General features: G+C 36.1%; 2 protein-coding genes across 7 annotated transcripts; one reads left to right on the top strand and one right to left on the bottom strand.

Moving 5' to 3' along the window:
* The first annotated feature begins 87 nt into the window (after positions 1-87).
* On the top strand, positions 88-9,222 carry LOC137951900 (adenine DNA glycosylase). 3 transcript variants are annotated; one of them, XM_068798888.1, is made up of 8 exons: positions 88-490; positions 1,980-2,039; positions 2,139-2,255; positions 2,347-2,444; positions 2,868-3,421; positions 3,537-3,643; positions 3,805-3,917; positions 9,185-9,222. In XM_068798888.1, the coding sequence occupies exons 1-7, from the start codon at positions 134-136 to the stop codon at positions 3,883-3,885; spliced, it is 1,374 nt and encodes a 457-aa protein (XP_068654989.1). In that variant the 5' UTR covers positions 88-133; the 3' UTR covers positions 3,886-3,917; positions 9,185-9,222. The 3 variants fall into 3 exon arrangements, with proteins under 3 accessions (XP_068654989.1, XP_068654998.1, XP_068654981.1); XM_068798897.1 differs by lacking the exon at positions 9,185-9,222 and adding an exon at positions 7,917-7,928; XM_068798880.1 differs by lacking the exon at positions 9,185-9,222 and having other exon boundaries at positions 3,805-4,232.
* Positions 4,167-19,334, bottom strand: LOC137951918 (2-dehydro-3-deoxyphosphooctonate aldolase-like). Of its 4 annotated transcripts, none has more exons than XM_068798932.1 (14): positions 19,302-19,334; positions 18,632-18,701; positions 18,406-18,503; positions 18,210-18,306; positions 16,963-17,028; positions 16,564-16,623; positions 16,332-16,406; positions 15,398-15,482; positions 11,759-11,817; positions 5,582-5,626; positions 4,812-4,910; positions 4,672-4,719; positions 4,517-4,564; positions 4,167-4,420 (listed from the first exon to the last, which is right to left on the bottom strand). In XM_068798932.1, exons 2-14 carry the CDS (start codon positions 18,662-18,664, stop codon positions 4,352-4,354), a joined length of 882 nt encoding a protein of 293 aa, XP_068655033.1. In that variant the 5' UTR covers positions 18,665-18,701; positions 19,302-19,334; the 3' UTR covers positions 4,167-4,351. The 4 variants fall into 4 exon arrangements, with proteins under 4 accessions (XP_068655033.1, XP_068655018.1, XP_068655009.1 ...); XM_068798917.1 differs by lacking the exon at positions 19,302-19,334 and adding an exon at positions 19,253-19,258; XM_068798908.1 differs by lacking the exon at positions 19,302-19,334 and adding an exon at positions 19,034-19,136.
* Positions 19,335-19,343: the final 9 nt, after the last annotated feature.

Genomic DNA, 19,343 nt, shown 5'->3' with positions numbered 1-19,343 from the left:
AAACCCTAAAAATTATTACGTATGCGCCCGACGGTCCCCAAATATAATGCAATCTGCATTTTACTGTCCGCTACTCGACGCGGGCAACGTGTCCAGAAGGCATTTGAATTCTCGTACTGCTGACTCATTCTCCATGGAGAAAGAGGAGAAGAAGAAGCGAAAGAGATCTGTCGTAACAGCCTGCAATCAGAAGAAAGACGCGGTCTGCAATGAGATCGCTGCTATTGAAGATTTCTCCAAGGAAGAAACCTTAAAAATCCGAGCTTCTCTGCTTCGGTGGTACTACGAAAACCAGAGAGTTTTGCCTTGGAGAATCAATCAATGTGAAGTAAAGAATGACAGCCGGGAAGAGACGGAGGCTCGAGCTTATGCTGTCTGGGTGTCGGAAGTGATGTTGCAGCAAACCCAGGTTGTGACTGTTGTTGACTATTATAACCGGTGGATGACAAAATGGCCCACAGTTCATCATCTTGCTCAAGCCTCTCAAGAGGTACTGCCTGCGTTTTGTTTATAGTTTATTCGATTGTTGGCATTTGATTTTAGTTCAAGAGTTACGTTATGTGGAGCTTGTAGAGTTTAAAAGCAAGTGAATTGTGAGAGTCGTGATGCTAAAGAGCTGATTCGAGCTTTGAAATATTTAGGAAAAGAAATTGTTGGAGGATAATAAAAATTTTCCAATCTATATTCTCAGAGTGAGAGTTACTTGTGCGTGGAAGACTTGTACTTTCATTAGTTTGGGCTTGAAAGGATCCTATATTTTTTATTTGGGAAGAGGTTTGGGGAGGATCAGGCCCAACTTTAGTGCAAGGAAGTCCAAGATCTGGTTCTGGTAATCAAGGAGAAGTTTTTTTGAAACTAATCAAGGAGAAGAGTTAATAATTCAAGACTTATAGCAATAGATGACATTTCAACACGAGTTACTTTTTTAATTTCTTAATTAATTTGTGTCATCATCAAGTTGGGCCGCATCAGACAAATGTGATCTTTCAGCTCTTAATCATTTGAACGGGGTTGATTAGCTGCAGAATTGCCAGTCAATTCTAGAGTTTACCTGATGGGAAACAGAGTTAAGAAACGTAATGTGGAATGAAAACGAGATATGTACAGGAAATTATTGGATACGTAAGGAAATGAATAAGGAACTTATAGGATTTCTGGTGATATCTTCGACGAAAACAATAAGAAAAATTTGAGGAACTTATGAGAGAGATAAAGGAAGTAAACAGGAAATATTTTTAGCTAACAAAAAAAAAATGATTATATGATATGCTGCTTAATTTTTACTTTTAAATTTTCCAACAGTTTCAGTTTTCTTAAAACATTCCAGGATATATGCAAATGCTATGATAAACTTCATTATTATTTTAGAACAATCATGAAACTTTGGCCATTTTCACATACTTCATTTATCTATGCGTTTTTTAATGGTTCAAAGGTGTATTTTAAATGTTTTTTGTGTTCCAAGATGTTCTACCCTGCTTTAAAAAAGATTTTCAAAGTTTAAAAAATGTCCTTGGGGACTTCTATAAAATAACTTCAGTGCATTTTGGAAAAGAACTTTTATGCATTCTGAAATTTTTGCTTGAAGTGTCTGATACAACTTGTGTTTCTTTTTCAAAATGTAATTCTAATGAATTTTCTAGCCCAACGAAGGTTTCTATTAACTATCTTTAACCCTTGAGTTTTCAGGTTCTTGCTTCTTTGATGAAATTCAAATAGAATATTTTTCAATTCTTCAGATTAATCAGTTTTCTGATGTTTCTAGATCTGACTCTTTTGCTAAGACATTTCAAATTAATTTGCTGTTGATGAGTTCAAGCAGCCTCAAAGGTTTAAGGAAAACTATTGAGAATTCATAGTATTCGGAAACGATACTCAGGCTAACCCTTTGGAGAATATAGAAGTCATTGTTTCTGTAGGCTGTAAAGAACTCGTGGTTTCTTGTGATTCTGATATATGAGCTTCTTCTCATTTTTCAGGAAGTTAATGAAATGTGGGCTGGATTAGGGTATTACAGACGTGCCCGCTTTCTTTTGGAGGTTCGAATATCCAACTTTTCCTGCTTAATTTTCTGTGTAGAATTTGATACTGGCTATTAAGCATCAATCTTCTAAAATTAACATCTCATTGGTCTATAGGGGGCAAAATCTATTGTAGAAGGAGGTGAATTTCCTAAAACAGCCTCTGCTCTTCGGAGTGTTCGGGGCATAGGAGATTATACAGCTGGGGCAATTGCCTCTATAGCTTTTAGAGAGGTAATTTAATATTTAGTTATTCCTTGGTTTTACTTAATTCATTTAACAAACATGGTGGTCCTTTAGACATTTTCATGCTCCATTGTTTCAGGCGGTGCCGGTGGTTGATGGAAATGTGATTAGGGTGGTTGCCAGACTCAAGGCCATTTCGGAAAATCCTAGAGAGGCCAAAACCATAAAAAACTTCTGGTAAGCTTATGAAATTATTAGTGTCAAAGTGTTTCCCTGCTTTTAAGAAAATTCACCAAAACAGTGCATTGAAAATAACTAAGATGACACAACGATGAGGTCTGAGTTTATATCATAGAAAACTCAAGCTCCCCATGAGGTGAAGGGTAGTGGGATCCATCATTTTGCCTAGCTGACACCAGTGACAGGCTTATGATAAATTTCTTTTCTGAATAAAGATCATAATCAAGTGATCTGTGTGAATCTATTGTCTTTAATTAGTCATCTTTTGTTTCTTAAGTTCCCTCAGTTGCTGAAATTTATCACGGGTAATTTAGTTTGATGTGGTCCAAAGTCCTAAAACATGCTTCATAGACAATCTATTGGTTCTTTTCTATTCTATAAAGCATCAGTTTTTTTCTATTTCTCACTAATTCTGATTAGGAAGCTTGCAGGGCAACTAGTGGATCCTTCTAGGCCTGGGGATTTCAATCAGGCTCTAATGGAACTTGGGGCAACTCTGTGCACTCCAGCAAACCCAACTTGTTCAGTGTGTCCCGTTTCTGACCAATGTCAAGCTCTGAAGATCTCCAGAAAAAGCAAATCTATACTTGTCACAGATTTTCCTACTAAGGTTGTAAAGGCTAGACAAAGGCTTGAATTTGCTGCTGTATGTGTTGTAGAGATAACAGGTAATCCAGATCTAGAGACTTGGAAAACAGGAAAATGTAGGACTAATGGTCTCCTTCTCGTCAAAAGGCCAGAAGAAGGGCTCTTAGCAGGCTTGTGGGAATTCCCATCTGCTTTATTGAAAGGAGAAGAAGCTGACTCGAACACCAGGAGAAAAGCAATCGATCAGTACTTGAAAGATTCGTTTGAGCTCGATATCAAGAAGAATGGGAAACTAGTTCTAAGGGAAGATGTGGGAGAGTATGTTCATGTTTTCTCTCACATTCGTCTGCGGATGTATATAGAGCTTTTGGTGTTATATCTGGAAGGTTTGACAGCACTGAAGAACTATCCGTGTCAAATTCTGTATTTATTGTGCAAAGCCTTGTAAGTGTTGGGTGCATCATTCCATTCTTGAGATAAATTTACTTTTCTGACATGCAGGTGGAGCTGGTGCTTTGAGGAACAAAGAGATCCAAACTTCAGTTACATGGAAATGTAGTGATGACGAGTCCATCAAAAGCATGGGATTGACATCTGGAGTAAGAAAGGTAGTGTTTTAACTTACCATAAATCAATTCAAGTAAAATGTAAGCTATAATACTTTATGCCCATGTCTTCTTGGACCAGAATCATCCATCCACTCATGACTCAAACATTTTGTTACTGTTTTACATTTTTTTTTTTTTTTTTTACCCCATTCTTACTGCAGGTTTACAATATGGTCATGGATTTCAAAGAGAATGGTGTAAAGAAGAATTCCTCCAAAACCAGAAGGGTTAGGAGTAATTGAACTCCCTTGCAGCATATTTTGACTGGTTTCAGGTCGCTTCTTATACATTAGTTATCCAATTCTAATATTTTTATTATCATTTCAATTCAAAGTACAACTTTTTTCCACATCTTAGCAACTGCAATGGGAGTGTATTTTTGGAAGAATTTCTTAGAAGTGAAACACACCTAAGCAGCTCTCACTCTGGAGCACAGGCTTAGAAACCCATACCTGATCTCTGAAGTTCTTGAGCTCACATATAATAAGAAAGAAAATCAAGTTTTGTTTCATCAATTCACATGTGATGGTTAATATTTAAAAATAAACGCACTCAGTTTAAATATTTAAAAATTATTAATCTATTTTTAGCATACACAGGGAGTTTGCATTTATATCCAATATAATCATAATTAATAACATTTCTTGAAGAATCCATATTTCTCTCGTAGGAGAGATGCATTTGAGGTACGCTTGCTCAAACCGCTTCTTAAAATTCTTCAGGACCTCGGAATGGAGTTAAATCAATCTCCATTTGTTTCTTTCCCTTAGTGACCCTCTTCAGGACGCCAAGAAAATCAAATCAGTAATGATATATAGAAGGAGAGGTTAGAAAAATTATCTTGACGTATTGAGTAGCGGTGGAAAAACTTACAGCTATGGCAATGAGCTCCTCTAGTAGCTCCTCCAAGTGGCGCAGAGGCTAGGCAAAATTAACATGATAAATCAATTGATAATTCATGACCACATTGGGTATTTTCATGAGAATAACATCAACGATCAAACTAGAATGCCTGGAGTTCAACTCACCCATTGTGTTGGGCCATCTACAGGTGCATTTGTGGGATCATCGTGCACCTGATAAGTTAAAAAATTATGTCAATGAGGATTCAGAAGCAGTAGTTAACAGCTAGAGTTATTCTTTCCGTCACCAAAGCAGATTTTTATACCTCCATAAAGAGTCCATCCACTCCAACTGCAACAGAGGTCCTTGCAATGCATGGTATTAACTCCCGGAGGCCTCCACTAGCAACACCTCCTCCATCCATCTAGTAAAGGAACCACTTGAAATCAATTCTTCATGCAGAAGTATAGTGAGCAAATAGAAAGAACAACAACACATACGGCACGGAAACTTCTAGTAGCATGAGACAGAGAGAAATCAAACCATAGAATCTATAAACTTTTTTTTTTATAAACTGTAAAGCGATAGGAATTTCAATACAAGTTCCTGCACCTAAAAGAATATTCAGCATATCTCACTTACTAACATATACAATTGTAAGTTTAAATATGCTGGTCCATTTTGTAGTCCCCACAAATCACTTGGGGAATTACAGAGGGACCCAGTCACATGGGTTCCATTCATGTGGACCCCACACGAGTTCTCATACTCGCCAAATGATTCCTGATGAACAGCCCTGTGTTGGTCCATTGGAACCAGCAGATCTTATTTCTGCAGTTGTTTCAGAGCTTCAAACCAAACTGAAGAAGCTTAGCGAAAAAAAACTAAATTGGACAAAGAGACTACCTCTACATTAATGCAATCAGATATTTTGCAGGGATCAAATTGTGACCTAGACATAATCTGAGTTACCCAAAGGAAAAACTGAATACAAGATCCACTAATGTGCAAAGATGGACCTACTTATCTAGCCTGCTATGAGAGACAAATCAAGTACTAATTAAATCAGCTATGAAGCTATAAACAAGCTGTCACCTTTTTCCCCGCAGGTTGCTGCAACGAATGTGTAACATCTGCAACCTGCATAAATAGACATACTGTTAGGTATATAGTTACTGGTTGACGGATACACCAGTCTTACCCTTCAGAATCATCAAAGTGATGTGTATGCTTTCTTCAGATTATATGTTTTCTTTTCCAGTACTTGTCCTTTTCTCAGTTTCTTTTTCATCGAAAAGTTGTTAAAATATATGTATAGGATTATTTTGGTAATTTTCTATGGTTGTATGTCTCTCATAAGATAAGTAGAAAGTTTGTCCTTACCTTAAGTGTTCTATGTTTCAATTTTCAGTTTAGTTTGAGTTGTATTTAGGGAGATACAAAGGTTTTTGTATAGAGGGGCACATTATTATAAATTGACACTATTTTCATTTAAGTGAATTTATAAGAATGGGGGAGGTTGAATTCCAGTCCCCAACGAGTGCACCTTCTCTGCACTCTTCTTCTCATCTCCTTCGTGCACTTTCTCTCTTCTTTTCCCATTCCTTTTTCTCTTTTTTATTATCACTTTTTACATGGTATTAGAGTGGTAAAGATCAAGCTTGGGAAGTTCTTTACAGTGCTTGCTCTCCTTTTTTTTCTAACCTGTGACTTCTATTGGAGGGATTTTTACAGATCTATACATCTGAGTGAGTAAAAGTCAGATCTTTCCACTTGGTTGATGGCTTGTACTACCTTTTGAGCAGTTTATATGTTTTATCATGCCCCTAGAGGGTTTCCCCCTATCTCATCTTAGATCTGGAGCTGCACAAACTTATCCAAGTTTGTGTAATGCTTGTGCAGTATGATAAATTGGAAGAATTGTCATCCATTGGGTCTAAAAGGGATCCTGATTAGAGTTGAAGTTGTAAAATTGTTTTCTAGGATTTGAAATATACCCTGAGGTTGATTTCAGTGTGTGGGACCCATATAAATCTGCACAAGCTTTGTGTTGCATTTTAAGTTTATTTCTGGATTGGTTTGTAACATGGATTGTTTATTGCTTATTACTGTTTCTGATTGTGGTAGACATGGCTGATGTTGGGAAAATTATTACTCCAATTAATCCTTCTGAAAATTGTGTAAAGATTCTCATTCTATTCAAATTACCTCAATAAAATAGAATGAGAAAAATTACTTGAATCGGTCTAGGTCAGTCTTTATGTTTTTAAAGCAAAAAGAAAGGTAGAACATCTTAAGGAGGATCCTCCTAATCCTATGACAAAGGACTGGGAGGCAGAAGATAGTCAGGTGATAACTTAGTTTGTTAATAGTATGGACTCTAAATTTAGTGATCAGGTGATGAGCTGTAAGATGTCTAAAGAAATTTGGGTTGTTTTAGAATCTATTTTATCTCAAAAGAGTAATCTATCCAAAGTATATGATTTGTATGCCAAGTATTTCAGCATGCGATGAGGTAATTGTTCTATTACTAACCACTTAAATGAGATGCAAGGTGTCTAGTAGGAAACTAGTGCATTCCATCTGTTTACCACACATGCATATCAGTTCAGGAAAGAAAAGAATCAAACTCAAGTAGTATGTTTCTTAGAAGGGCTTGAACCGGAGTATAATGCAATCCGAGTTCAGATGTTGGCTGATGATGAAGTAACTACCCATGAGAAAACATTTAATCGTGTGATTTCGAGCAAAAAGCGCATTAGTGAATAAAAATGAAAAGGAAACCACAACAAATGACGCATCAACTCTCAATCTCAGTTCTACTCCCATTAGATCTGTCACCCCTAGAGATCGTGGTCATGGGCGTAATTATAGAGGTGATAGAAGGTGTGTTCATTATAGAAGAAATAATCACTTTCTCCGAAAACTGTTAGGATAAATTTAGAAAACCAACATGGGCCCACTCAAGTTTAACTGAAGCTAAGAAAATGCCCACTAATAAGACTCAAGGAGATATTCAATAGTTACTTCAGCAGTTGAGTCAATTAATGTCCACATCATCACACCCCACAACACTGGACATTGGATCTTCTTCCATTGCAAAGTGTCACCATAGCAAAGTCAAGTATAACTGTTCTACATGTGTATCCTCTAGTACATCATGGATCGTTGACTCTGTAGTGTTCACATATATGTCAGGTATGCCCATCTTGTTCTTGTTTGTACTTCCTTCACAAACATATCAAACCGTCACCTTAGGTGAAGGGTCCACCTCATAGGATCATAGTCAGGGGCACTATACAAACTACTCCCTCATATCATTGTCCCACCTCTTGTTTGTTTTTGAATTTCTTGTTAATCTTTTATCTATAAGAAATATTACTAAATGAATTGTTCTATAACCTTTTACCCTACCTCCTGTGTTTTTCAGGATTTGCAAACAAAAAAGATGATCGGTTCCAAACATGAGAAAGGTAGACTATTTTTTGGATGGCATGTCTACTCCAATGGTTGCCGCATTATGAACAAACACTTCACCGTATTTATGGCACCTATGCTTGGGAACAAATTTCCAACTAAGCTAAATCAATTCCTTCTATGTCACCTAATCTATCTTTTGAGTGTGTATTGTGTCAACTTGGGAATCATCATAAAGCTAGTTTTCTAGCAAGTTCGAGACAAAATTCCAATATTTTTGAATTGTTCATTCTGATGTATAGGGCCCATGTAGAGTCCCTAGTAGTTTTAGTTTTAAATACTTTTGTCTCCTTTATAGATGACATAGGTATATCTCATTCAGGAAAATCAGATGTTTTTTATGTATTTACAAAGTTTTTCAATGAAATAAAAACACAATTTGGGACTTTTATTCATATCTTTCAGGAAAATCAAATCTTTTTGTGGCATGCATCAAACTTTGTGTTCATACACCCCTCAACAAAATGGAGCTATTGAATGGAAAAATAGGCATCTACTTGAGATGGCCTGAACTTTATTATGTCATATGAATGCTCCTTTGTCTTTTCAAAATGATACAATCCTAACCTCATGTTATTTAATTAATTGTATTTCGTCTTTTGTTCTCCAAGGACGTATTCCCATCCAGGTATTAAACCTCAGTGCTGAATATTTGATGTATGTCTTAGAGTGTTTGGTTCTATTTGTTTTGTTCATTCACTTGGTAATAATATCACGAATTATTCCCTCATTCCATCAAGTGTCTTATTGGGTTATTCACGTTGTTAGAAAGGATACAAGTGCTACAGTTCTATTATAAGGAAAACTTAATATCTCAGTTGGTGATACATTTTATACACCCTATTTTCCATCTTATGCATCTCCACCAATTACCATGAACCCTATTAAAGAAAGTTCAACTGTCCAAAATCCCATTCCTATTGTTCTTATGGATAGTTCAAGTGCAAGTAATCCACTCACGCATCACCACCATCACCTTCAAAGTCACTGCAAATGTATCAATGAGTGTACATCAAATAGAGCCTCCTTCCAACTCCTACCATTGAATTCTTCATCTGCAAATTTTGAACTCTCTAACTCTACCTTACCAATTGCACTTGAAAAAGGAAAAAAGGTCATATACTTCTTATCCAATATTTAAATATATGTCCTTTGATTTTTTGTCATTGTCCTATAAATCATCCATAGTGTCCTTGTCTAATTTTTCTATTCATCAGACAGTGCAGGATGCCTTAGATTTGCTTTAGTAGAAGCAAACTATGGATGAGGAGATGGAGGCCTTGGCTTCTAGGGTACATGGACACTTTGTGACCCGCCTGAGGGTGCTACCATTTTCGGATGCCCGTATTGATGTCTTCACGACGTTTTCTCCCATTGCTCAACTTACTTCTATCAAGATTTTGATCAGGATTGCCCTTATATTAGTTGGATATCAAAAAATGTGTTTCTTTATGGTGATATATGGAGCAATCTCTCAGGTATATTACTCAGGGGGAGACTAGGAAGGTGTACAAATTACAGAAGACTATTTATAGAATGAAACATAGTCCCCAAGCTTGGTTTGAAAAATTCAGCAAAGTAATAAGTTTTGTGAGAAGCCATTGTGATCATTCCATATTTGTATTGAAGAGACACTCTAGGGTTGTTCTTGTTTTATATATGCCGATATTGTGCTGTCAAGGAGTGATTATAAAGGGATCGAACAAGTCAAAAGAGTATCTGGCAAAATATCTTTAGACAAATGATTTAGGATAGTTGCAGTATTTTCTTGGTTTTGAGGTGGCCTAAAGCCAGAGAGGTATTGTTTTGTTTAAAAGTTAGTAGATTTTGGATATGTTATAAGAGTATGGCTCATTAGGTGCACGTCTAGTAGATACTCCCATGGAAATCAATACTAGCTCATGATGATCAGAGTTATGAGATTAAGATAAAATACAGTACATGCACCTAGTGGGTAAAGTTAATTTATGCCAATATTACAAGACCAGACATATCATTTGGTGTAGTTCTTAGCCAATTCATGAAGAATCCACACAAAATACACTTAGAAATTGCTCATAGAATCCTGAAATATTTGAAAGATGCTCCTAGAAAGGGTCTATTATACACTCCTCATGGAAATTAATGTGCTGGATACTCTAATGCAGACTATCCACGATCCAATATGGATAGGAGGTCCACGATAAGATACTTTTGCTTTGTTGGGGGGAACTTGGTTAGTTGGAAGAGTAAGAAATAGAATGTAGTAGTTAGATCCAATGTCAAAGCAGTATTGAGAGATGGCTCATATAGTGAATGAGCTCATGTGGGTGAAATCAATTTTTGGTGAGTTAGGATTTCATATTACAAAGCCTATGGTTATTAAGTGCAACAATGAGGCTGAAATTTTTATATCGAGTACTCTAGTCTTCCATGAGAGAACCAAACACATCCAAGTAGATAGCCATTTTATCAAAGATGTTGTAATGCAAGAGAAGGTTGCTACACCTTATGAGAAGACATCTGAACAACTTGGCGATGTATTAACCAAACCCCTTGTAAGACGTGAGAATTAGGTGTTCTATGACAAGCTAGGACTATTTAATATTTTCACTCTAGCTTGAGGGAGTGTTAAATATATGTATAGGGGTATTTGGTCATTTTTTTGTGATTGTATGCCCCTCATAAGATAGTAACAAGTTTGTCTTAACCATAGAGTTCTATGTTTGAGTTGTATTTAGGAAGACATAAGGGTTTTTGTATAAAGGGGCACTATTATAAATTGACACTATTTTCACTTGAGTTTATAAGGGGGAGGTTGAATTCCAGCCCCTGATGATTGCTTCTCTGCACTCTTCATCTCATCTCTTTCATGCACTTTTCTCTTCTTCTTCCACTCCTTTTTATCTCCTTTATTATCACTTTTTATGAAATTTATTTTTGTTGTATCTATCAAACGCCTAGCCAATACAACCCAAAAGACCGGTCTGTTAAGTGCGGAAAGCCAAGTACCTAACCCATCAATGGTGGACGGAACCACCCAGCTCTAACACCCACTGTTCCTGTTCCCTACCGCTTTCGCCAGGATTTGAATGCGGAACGTGGTGCTCAACTCTGATACCATGTCAAATGCCTAGCCAATACAACCCAAAAGACCAGTCTGTTAAGTGCGGAAAACCAAGTACCTAACCCATCAGTGGTGGACGGAACCACCTAGCTCTAACAGTATCTCCTCACTCTTCTCATGAAGTTAACTTGGATCAATAGATAGATACAAAGTCCAATCCAATTATTTAACTTTTTTTAACACAACTCATTTGTTTAACTGCTCAAAATTTTTATCCTTAAAATGATCCTAAATCTTTAACTGTCTCAAAAGCATTCAAAACTTAATTTCATTTGACTCTTAAGGAAAAATTGCTTTAAAAACCACATAAATTCAGGACCACAGAAATCAATAAAATGAGAATATATCAAAGCAAACACCAACTCATAATAGAATTGTTAAAAAAATTTAGCAGGTACTAGAAATAGACTGAATATTTTACTTTGGATTAAAGTGCTCTATTTTTAACAAAAGAGAGGAGTCAAGAAACTATCAGAGCCCATTCTAGTAGAAAGGAAACTAATCTGGTTTGACTGAAGAACAAGGAGCCCTCTGGAAAAATTTAAGTTGAATGTTAGATCATCAGATTTTAGCCTTTAAATATAATATGTTCCCAAGTCTCACAAGGATCTGTCATTCTTTGACCTTTTTCCATGGCTCAACTGACTTCAAGAAAAGTAAGGTAGAAGTAAAGATTGAAAGGAACTAACAACAGGACAATTTGCTTCCCTCATCCACTCCAAGTTACGTGGATCAACAATCAAGTCATCTGCAAAAAAGAGCAATTCCATTCTTAATAACATGATTTAAACTAATAACTCAAATTAATCAATGTCAAATCCTTCTCTCATTTCTTTTGCTACATTTTGCAAGTGATCCACCATCAAACATGGCTATTTAGAAAGGTTCATGTCAATATGACATTTCAAAAAATTTATATAACAGTTCCTTTCTAAAAAGAAATTATATATCACTACTTAAGGCCTACTGAATATTGAAATCAGTTTCACCTAAAAATGGAAAGATATTCATAGCATATTCATAGCAGTTCATGGGCCATATTTATGGGTTGATGAATATTTACTTGAACAAATGACACGAACTTACTTGAAGATAGACAAATGTTTGTAGACAATTTTTATTAGGGACAAATAATGCAAGCCTAGAAAGAAGGAGGAGAAGACATGTAGAAGAAAAGGAAGAATAATTTAACCCGGATAAAAACCTGTGTTAAATAGCAGTCCAAGGGTATTTTAGTCATTTCAAATATACTGATTGATCTTACCATGGTTCTCTTAGATAAATATTTTCATTAAGCTCTTATGCTTCAAATTTCATTCAATTTTGAGTTCTATTCTGAGCTGTATTGTATGAGTTACAAAAGTTTTAGTAATGAAGGGCATTTCTGTCCTTTTTTCTAATTATGATTTAAGTGATGAATAAAAGGGGAGAGCTTGTGTTTTTCTGGTATAAACTCAAATGCAGTCCTTGCTGCTGATTCTCCTTCTTTTCTCAAAATTTTCTCTCATTTTCTCTAAAATTTCCTCCTTTACATGGTATAAGAGCAGTTGAAGACAATTTTGGGCAGATCTTCTCCATTTTTTTTGGCTTCTTCTTCTTCATTCAGCAACCCTATTGAAGGTTCTTCCAAAAACTTCTGAACTGGTAGGGTAAGATTGATTTTTTCCCTTTTTCTTCCTACCATAACCAATAGGTTGATGGCTCCTGCCGTCAATTGGACAATTATTATATTCATTTAAGGGATCCTACTTGAAGCCCTAGATTCATCTCTGCCTATGCAGTCTACCCAGGGCTTGTGTCAACTCCCCAAAGCCTGCATTATCCATCCTACAGGCAATTAAGTCGACTTTTATTCAGATTTCTATTACAAAAAGGCCATCCTATGGCGTCCTTGGGAACTGTGCACGAATTCCCAGACTCCTTAAATAAGTGTTTTGAGTTACAAATTACAAAAATGCACCTATACACTTAATAAACCTTAATCTCCTTACATCTCCCTAACTACACATCCTATGTACGTGAAAATTTAACCACTAATATAATTTAACATATAGAACCAGATTACATAAATAAAATTAACCACTAAGTGGTAAAATGACCAAAATACCCCTGGATGTATTTTCTAACACTCCCCCTCAAGCTGGAGCGTATATATCCAGGAGTCCCAGCTTGTTGCAGAATGATATAAATTCTCGCTTGCCAAGGGCCTTGGTGAAGACATCTCCCAACTGATCTCTAGACCGAACAAATGGAGTCACCACCTCCTTTTTCATCACCACATCTCGAATGAAACATGTTCGCGGCGTAATTATCACAAAACATGTTCATCGACTCATCCTGGTTGAAACCCAACTCTCATAACCTAACCCACATCAACTCGCTCAATGTGTGAGCCATCACCCTGTCTTTAACTTCTGCACTAGACTGAGCTATAACATTTTGCCTTTTAAGCTGCCATACATGAGTCAACACTAGTAGAGCTAGGAACTGGGATTGAAGCATGAGCTACCTGATTTTGCTGTTTCTAAACTCATTCTCATCTACAGTAAACGGATGATATACATTGATCCCCTACCACATACCAAGAATACACTATAATATTATGTAACAGTTCGATTTCCTCTTTTCAACCCAAAAAAGTTTGTATACAGCTCATAAACTCGAGAGAGATTACTTTCCTATGCATATAAAGATTCTAGAGACAGCCACATAGTCTTTGTTGTCTCACAATTCATCACCTGATTCCTAAGAGGAGAATCAATATTATTGACAAACCAGGTCATAACCTGACTATCTTCTACCTCCCAATCATCATCTGGAGGCATTGGGGGATCATCTCGGATAAACTTCAACTTATTTCTACCCTTAAAATACATTTTGACAAACAACCCAATTAAGATAACTAGACCCTGTCAACTTTTTCGAAGTAACAATGATGGTATCATTTCCATCAAAACCAGAATTTCCTCTAACCGGGGTATAAACTTCTCTTGTCTCAGCCATAATACTAATATATGATCACCCAATAACAAATTTAAGCTTCCAGAAAATTTTGAAATTTATCACCAAGGTGGGCCCCACTCACAAAATTAGGGTTAGGGCATAGAAATAGGATATGCACACTTCAACAATCCAATTACCAGCAATTCACAACTATTTCAACCAATATCATACAATAGTAGTACCAATTAGGGTTGACATTATCGATTGGGTGATGACATAGGCATCCAACACTGGGTTGAGTGACGTAGATCTTAAAAAACCCAATTAGGGCAATCAAAGTGTAGAAAATCCTTCAATAATTCATAAAGACCAATAACCGTCAAGTTATGGCAGAGAGAGGGAGAAAAAAGCTTAACTTTGATGAACCAGCATAAAAACCTATAATTTTTCTCCTTCCAGTAGGTTGTCCTCTTCAAAATGGCAAGAATTTGTAGTAGAATGCTCCTAGCAACGATCTAGTGTTCTGATACCGTGTAAAATTCAAGATTGGGGTGAAGGAAGAGGAGAAAATTGAGAGAAAAGGACAAAAGAGAAGAAGAGCTTTCTGAAGTGCCTAAATGGCATCCTTGGGAACTGTGCACGAATTCCCACTCCTTAAATAAATGTTTGGAGTTATAAATTACAAAAATGCCCCTTTACACTTAATAAACCTTAATCTCCTTATATCTCCCTACTACACATCCTATGTACATGAAATTTAACCACTGATATAATTTAAAATGCAGAACAAGATTAAATAAAGAAAATTAACCACTGAAGTGGTATGACCAAAATACCCCTGGATGTATTTTCTAACACGATTGATCTTAGCATGATTCTGTTAGATAAATATTTTCATTAAGCTTGTATATTTCAAATTTCATTCAATTCTGAGTTGTATTATATGAGTTATAGAAGTTTTTGTAACTAAGGGCATTTTTGTCCTTTTTCTAATTATGATTTAAGTGATGAATAAAAGGGGAAAGCTTGTGCTTTTCTGGCACAAACTCCAATGCAGCCCTTGCTGCTTCTTCTCCTTCTGTTCTCAAACTTCTCTCTCTCTCTCTCTCTCTCTCTCTCTCAAATCTCCTCCTTTACAACCTGCTCAAAAGTTCTCAAGGCAAGTAGTTTCCACAAAGTGGTAAAATTTATTGATTGGTTAATGCATGTCACAAACCCATTTATGTATCATTTGATGTACCAGCAATAAAGCTCATGAAACGAGTTCAAGGAAACACTTAATATCATTCTCTTAGAAACTTAAGAAACATTCATTAGAATGAAATTTCGGAAGCTCAACATGAAAATTGCATGAGTCCAATGTTCTAAGTCTGATGTTGACTTACTATAACCAAACATGGTTCCTCGCTCACAAACCATCACATTTTGATTTCCCGCCGATCTAATTTTCTCTACAGAGTTTATCATGACCTGGCAGCAGTGACAACCACACAAATATTATACAACAAGATAAGGAGACATTACAAAGCTGGGCAAAGGAACTAAATGAGTAGATCAGGTTAGCATATCATAGGCAACACCTCCCAATAGGGAAACAGAACCACCTAAGTAGATCAGCTTAAGCATATCCAAGGCAACCCAGTCCCAACCCAAAGAAATACAAGAGTGTGCTCCCCATAAAAGGGAAGTATACATTCCCTTTAACTGATGCAACAACAGTTACCTACCATTATAAAGATAAAATCAATGCACCATTTACAGAAGACTTGAAAAGGAAGGTACAATAACCTTTACAATCGATTGAAGCAAAATATATCATATGTGTATGGCAATGATCTCCTCGCATCCTCTACAACACTTTTCAATATATATTGTGAATTTTATCAGAAAACATAACTATTTCATAAAAAAAATGAGCTCGTACACACTCAGTTTTCATAATTACATGTAAATATGACTACCTGGTATGCAAAAAAACACAGGACTTGCAGTCAAATCAGTTTAACAGATATTATTGTCTTATTTTTGGAATGGCATACCGGTGAGCCCAATTGAGATCCTTTTTCCTTCATGGATTAGACAGCTCAGTTGGAGAATATGTAATGCAACCCTCAAGATGCTACAAGCTACAGCTTAATACGGAAAGATAGCAAAAGGGCATTATTGTGAAAATAAACTGATCGACTCTTGCATTAAGAGCAAATTAAGTACTCAAATAGAGAGGAAAATAAATAAACATTGACCAATTTCTTGCATCTCAAGCACATTTTATTGAGTCATTTAAAACACAAAAAAACAAGAGTTCATCAGCATACTTACAGGAGGAGCACAAAATTGGCCTTTCTTGATATTGACAATTTTCCCAGTCTTGGCAGCTGCAACTAGAAGGTCAGTCTGTTATCAAAAAGAAAAAACCTCAAAAGGCATAAAAAATAAAGTTACAATCACTGGCCATGAATTTCCACTGTTCTAATCAAAGCCTAGTATCAGTCATGTATTCACAATGGCCAGAAGTTGATCCATAAGCATTTCAGGATATGCAGCTACTAACCTGTCGACAAAGGAAAGCTGGAATCTGGATGATATCTGCAATTCTTCCAACAGGTTCACACTGTATTCGAGTGTAATATAGTTATAATAGATCTATAAAACTATGGAGATTACTCATCAATATCGATTACTATTATAGTCCCCTCGTATTCCAAAAATTTGCTCCAACAAATTATAAATCCAACTTAACAAAACTAAAATCTGATAACAGAATGTAAATTAAACAAGCCTTTTGATGGTGAACTAAACATAAGATATTAGATGAAACCACTTAGCTGAACAGTAATTAGAAATAGCAACAAGAAAAAATTAACCATTCGAAGAGAAACAAGAAGTGAAATAACTGAAGGGAATCTGAAAGAGAAGCCTAGGGCAACTTTGCAGAAGTCTGAACTTATACCTGGCTTGTCTCGTGCACGTCAGTCACTATGGGAAGATCGTAGGCCACCTTAACCTTTTCTAGGATCTAATTTAAAGAAATAGAATCAAACGCCTATGAGAGGCAAAATATAATTTGGTACCATCACAAACCAACACAAATATTGATAAGTAAATATCACGCATCAAATAATGGAAAAGCTGGAAAAGAAATGTCTTCTCTGCGTTGACAATTTCTTGATAGAGCCGATGCCACTTTTAACAATTACCATTGATACAAATTGGCATGGCAGATGCATTACATGAATAACATAGCTGTGCAGCTCCATTGGCAGTACTAGCAACTAGGCAGTATTTGTCGTGCCCAAAATGTATCAGAATTTTGCTATTACAAACTCTAGAATGCAGCAAACCGTTGCCATGAGCAAGAACATTAGAATGTTGAATATCTGTGACAAGGTGATTCCCATAAAAGCATTTTCTATATGGATTGAAACTTTGAGATCAGAAAGAGATATGGTGGTTGTAGCTGGCCACAGCTTAAAAGACCTTTGGGAAGCAACATAGATTTTAAAGGGCAAAGTTTTGAAGCCCATCATACTGACCCAGTCACAATAAAAGGCAATTCAACCAATTCAATCATCTACCCGAAAAAAAGAAAACTTCTAAAGAGATTCAGGCAGATATTTTTGCAATAACACCTTCATATAATGGAAGGAAAACAGAAAAAGAAAAATCTGAACATGAAGAACTGAAGACTCATGGAATGATTTATTAGATAATTGAGTTCAGCATCTCATGAAAATTGGAGTACCTAAAGAAAGGCATTTAAATTGAGCTCCTCACAAAGATAGGGAACCTAAAGAAAGTTCCAGCATTGAAGCTGGCCCATTAATTAGTGTAGGTAGCTTAAAATGTAGCCCTTGTGCTCTCATCTTCATATTTCCTTCATTCATTCTTTAATTCAGGTTTGGGGAGGAAAGGAAGAGAAAAAACTTCAATTACAAGTATACCCGAAACATACTCCAGAATGTGTGAAATATAGCTATAATGTGTTGGTCTTGTGCTCTCCTCCTCATATTCCTTTAGTCCATTCTTTTATTTAAAATAGGGGAAATGAAAAGAGAAACCCTTTACCTCCAGCATACACTACACGTACTCCAGAATGCGTGAGATACATCCTAACAGTTTTTTCATAAAAAAACTTATGACATCACAAGAAGAATAGTATGTTTTATGTTGATTTAAATGGATTGAAGTGAGCACTACCTTCAAGCCTTCCTCCATACCAGGGCCACGGAATGATTTTGAGGATGTACGATTAGCTTTGTCAAAGCTGGATTTGAAAACCAGCTGTAACCCAAGTCTATCAAGTGAAGTTGAATATATCAGTCAGAAATTTGATAAATAACAGCCCTGAACTCTCCACCGAGACGAGACATTTCTAACAAGACATGATACTTACTTGGAGGTAATACCCTTTATATGTTTGGCCATCCATAAAATATGTTCCTCTGATTCAATAACATTGGGGCCAGCTAGCAAGAAAAATGGTTCTGCAGCCTGTTCAAAAAATTGAAATCAAGGTAAAAAATACATGCAACAAGAACTCATATATAAAAGCCAAATCAAGCAATACAGGGAGAGGACAATCAAGGCATTCAAAGAATGACGATCAAACGAGATACAACCTTCAGCTGATTGAACAATAATGACGGATCCATAGCTTGGGCACTTTCAGGATCAAAATTTGGAGATGGTCTACAATTAAAAACAACAATAAATTGCTTATAAAACGTCAGATATCATACATGAGAAAAAAGTGAAATGCAAAGACCTTCACACGAAACAACTAAGACACTAGTAATAGGACCAGAAAGAAGAAAGAAGAAGAAAATGAAAATTTCACATAAGAGTGTCTTCGGAGTTTTGTCAGATGGCATTGAAACATGAAAAAATGCATAAAACAACTGCCGTAAAAGGAAGAGCTACAACTTAGAAATCAGGTTACTTACAACTAGTTAACAAAACTGTTTGAAAAAGAAAATGTCTATGGCTGATTAAGGATACAGCGTGAACAAAGTTTCAATTACCAAAACCCGTAAACCTGATGCTGCGACTTTCTAGCTCAGATCCCAGATAACACAAAACGGTTCAAAGAAAATAATACGACATTTTTATCAAAATGGGCCAGAGTTCGTCGGCAAGGATGTCAATTTGTTATGAATTCCGAGAAGAAAAGATAACCTGTATGAATATCAAATGAGAGCTAAACCACTACATTTTACGATTAATAGAAATTAGAAAGATACCGACAGATCTGAGTCTAAACGAACTACGATAAAATTCAAATCAACGCACCTTTTAATGACCGATCCACTCGAGAAGAGATCCAAAGCAAAA

The sequence above is a fragment of the Aristolochia californica genome, unplaced genomic scaffold, assembly GCF_029961685.1.
Source record: "Aristolochia californica isolate CCGP_79_NKW_82.1479 unplaced genomic scaffold, dmAriCali1.0.hap1 SCAF_1, whole genome shotgun sequence".
Lineage (NCBI taxonomy): Eukaryota > Viridiplantae > Streptophyta > Magnoliopsida > Piperales > Aristolochiaceae > Aristolochia > Aristolochia californica.
Note: the sequence above shows the minus strand (reverse complement) of the source record. Positions and strands in the feature narration are given on the sequence as shown.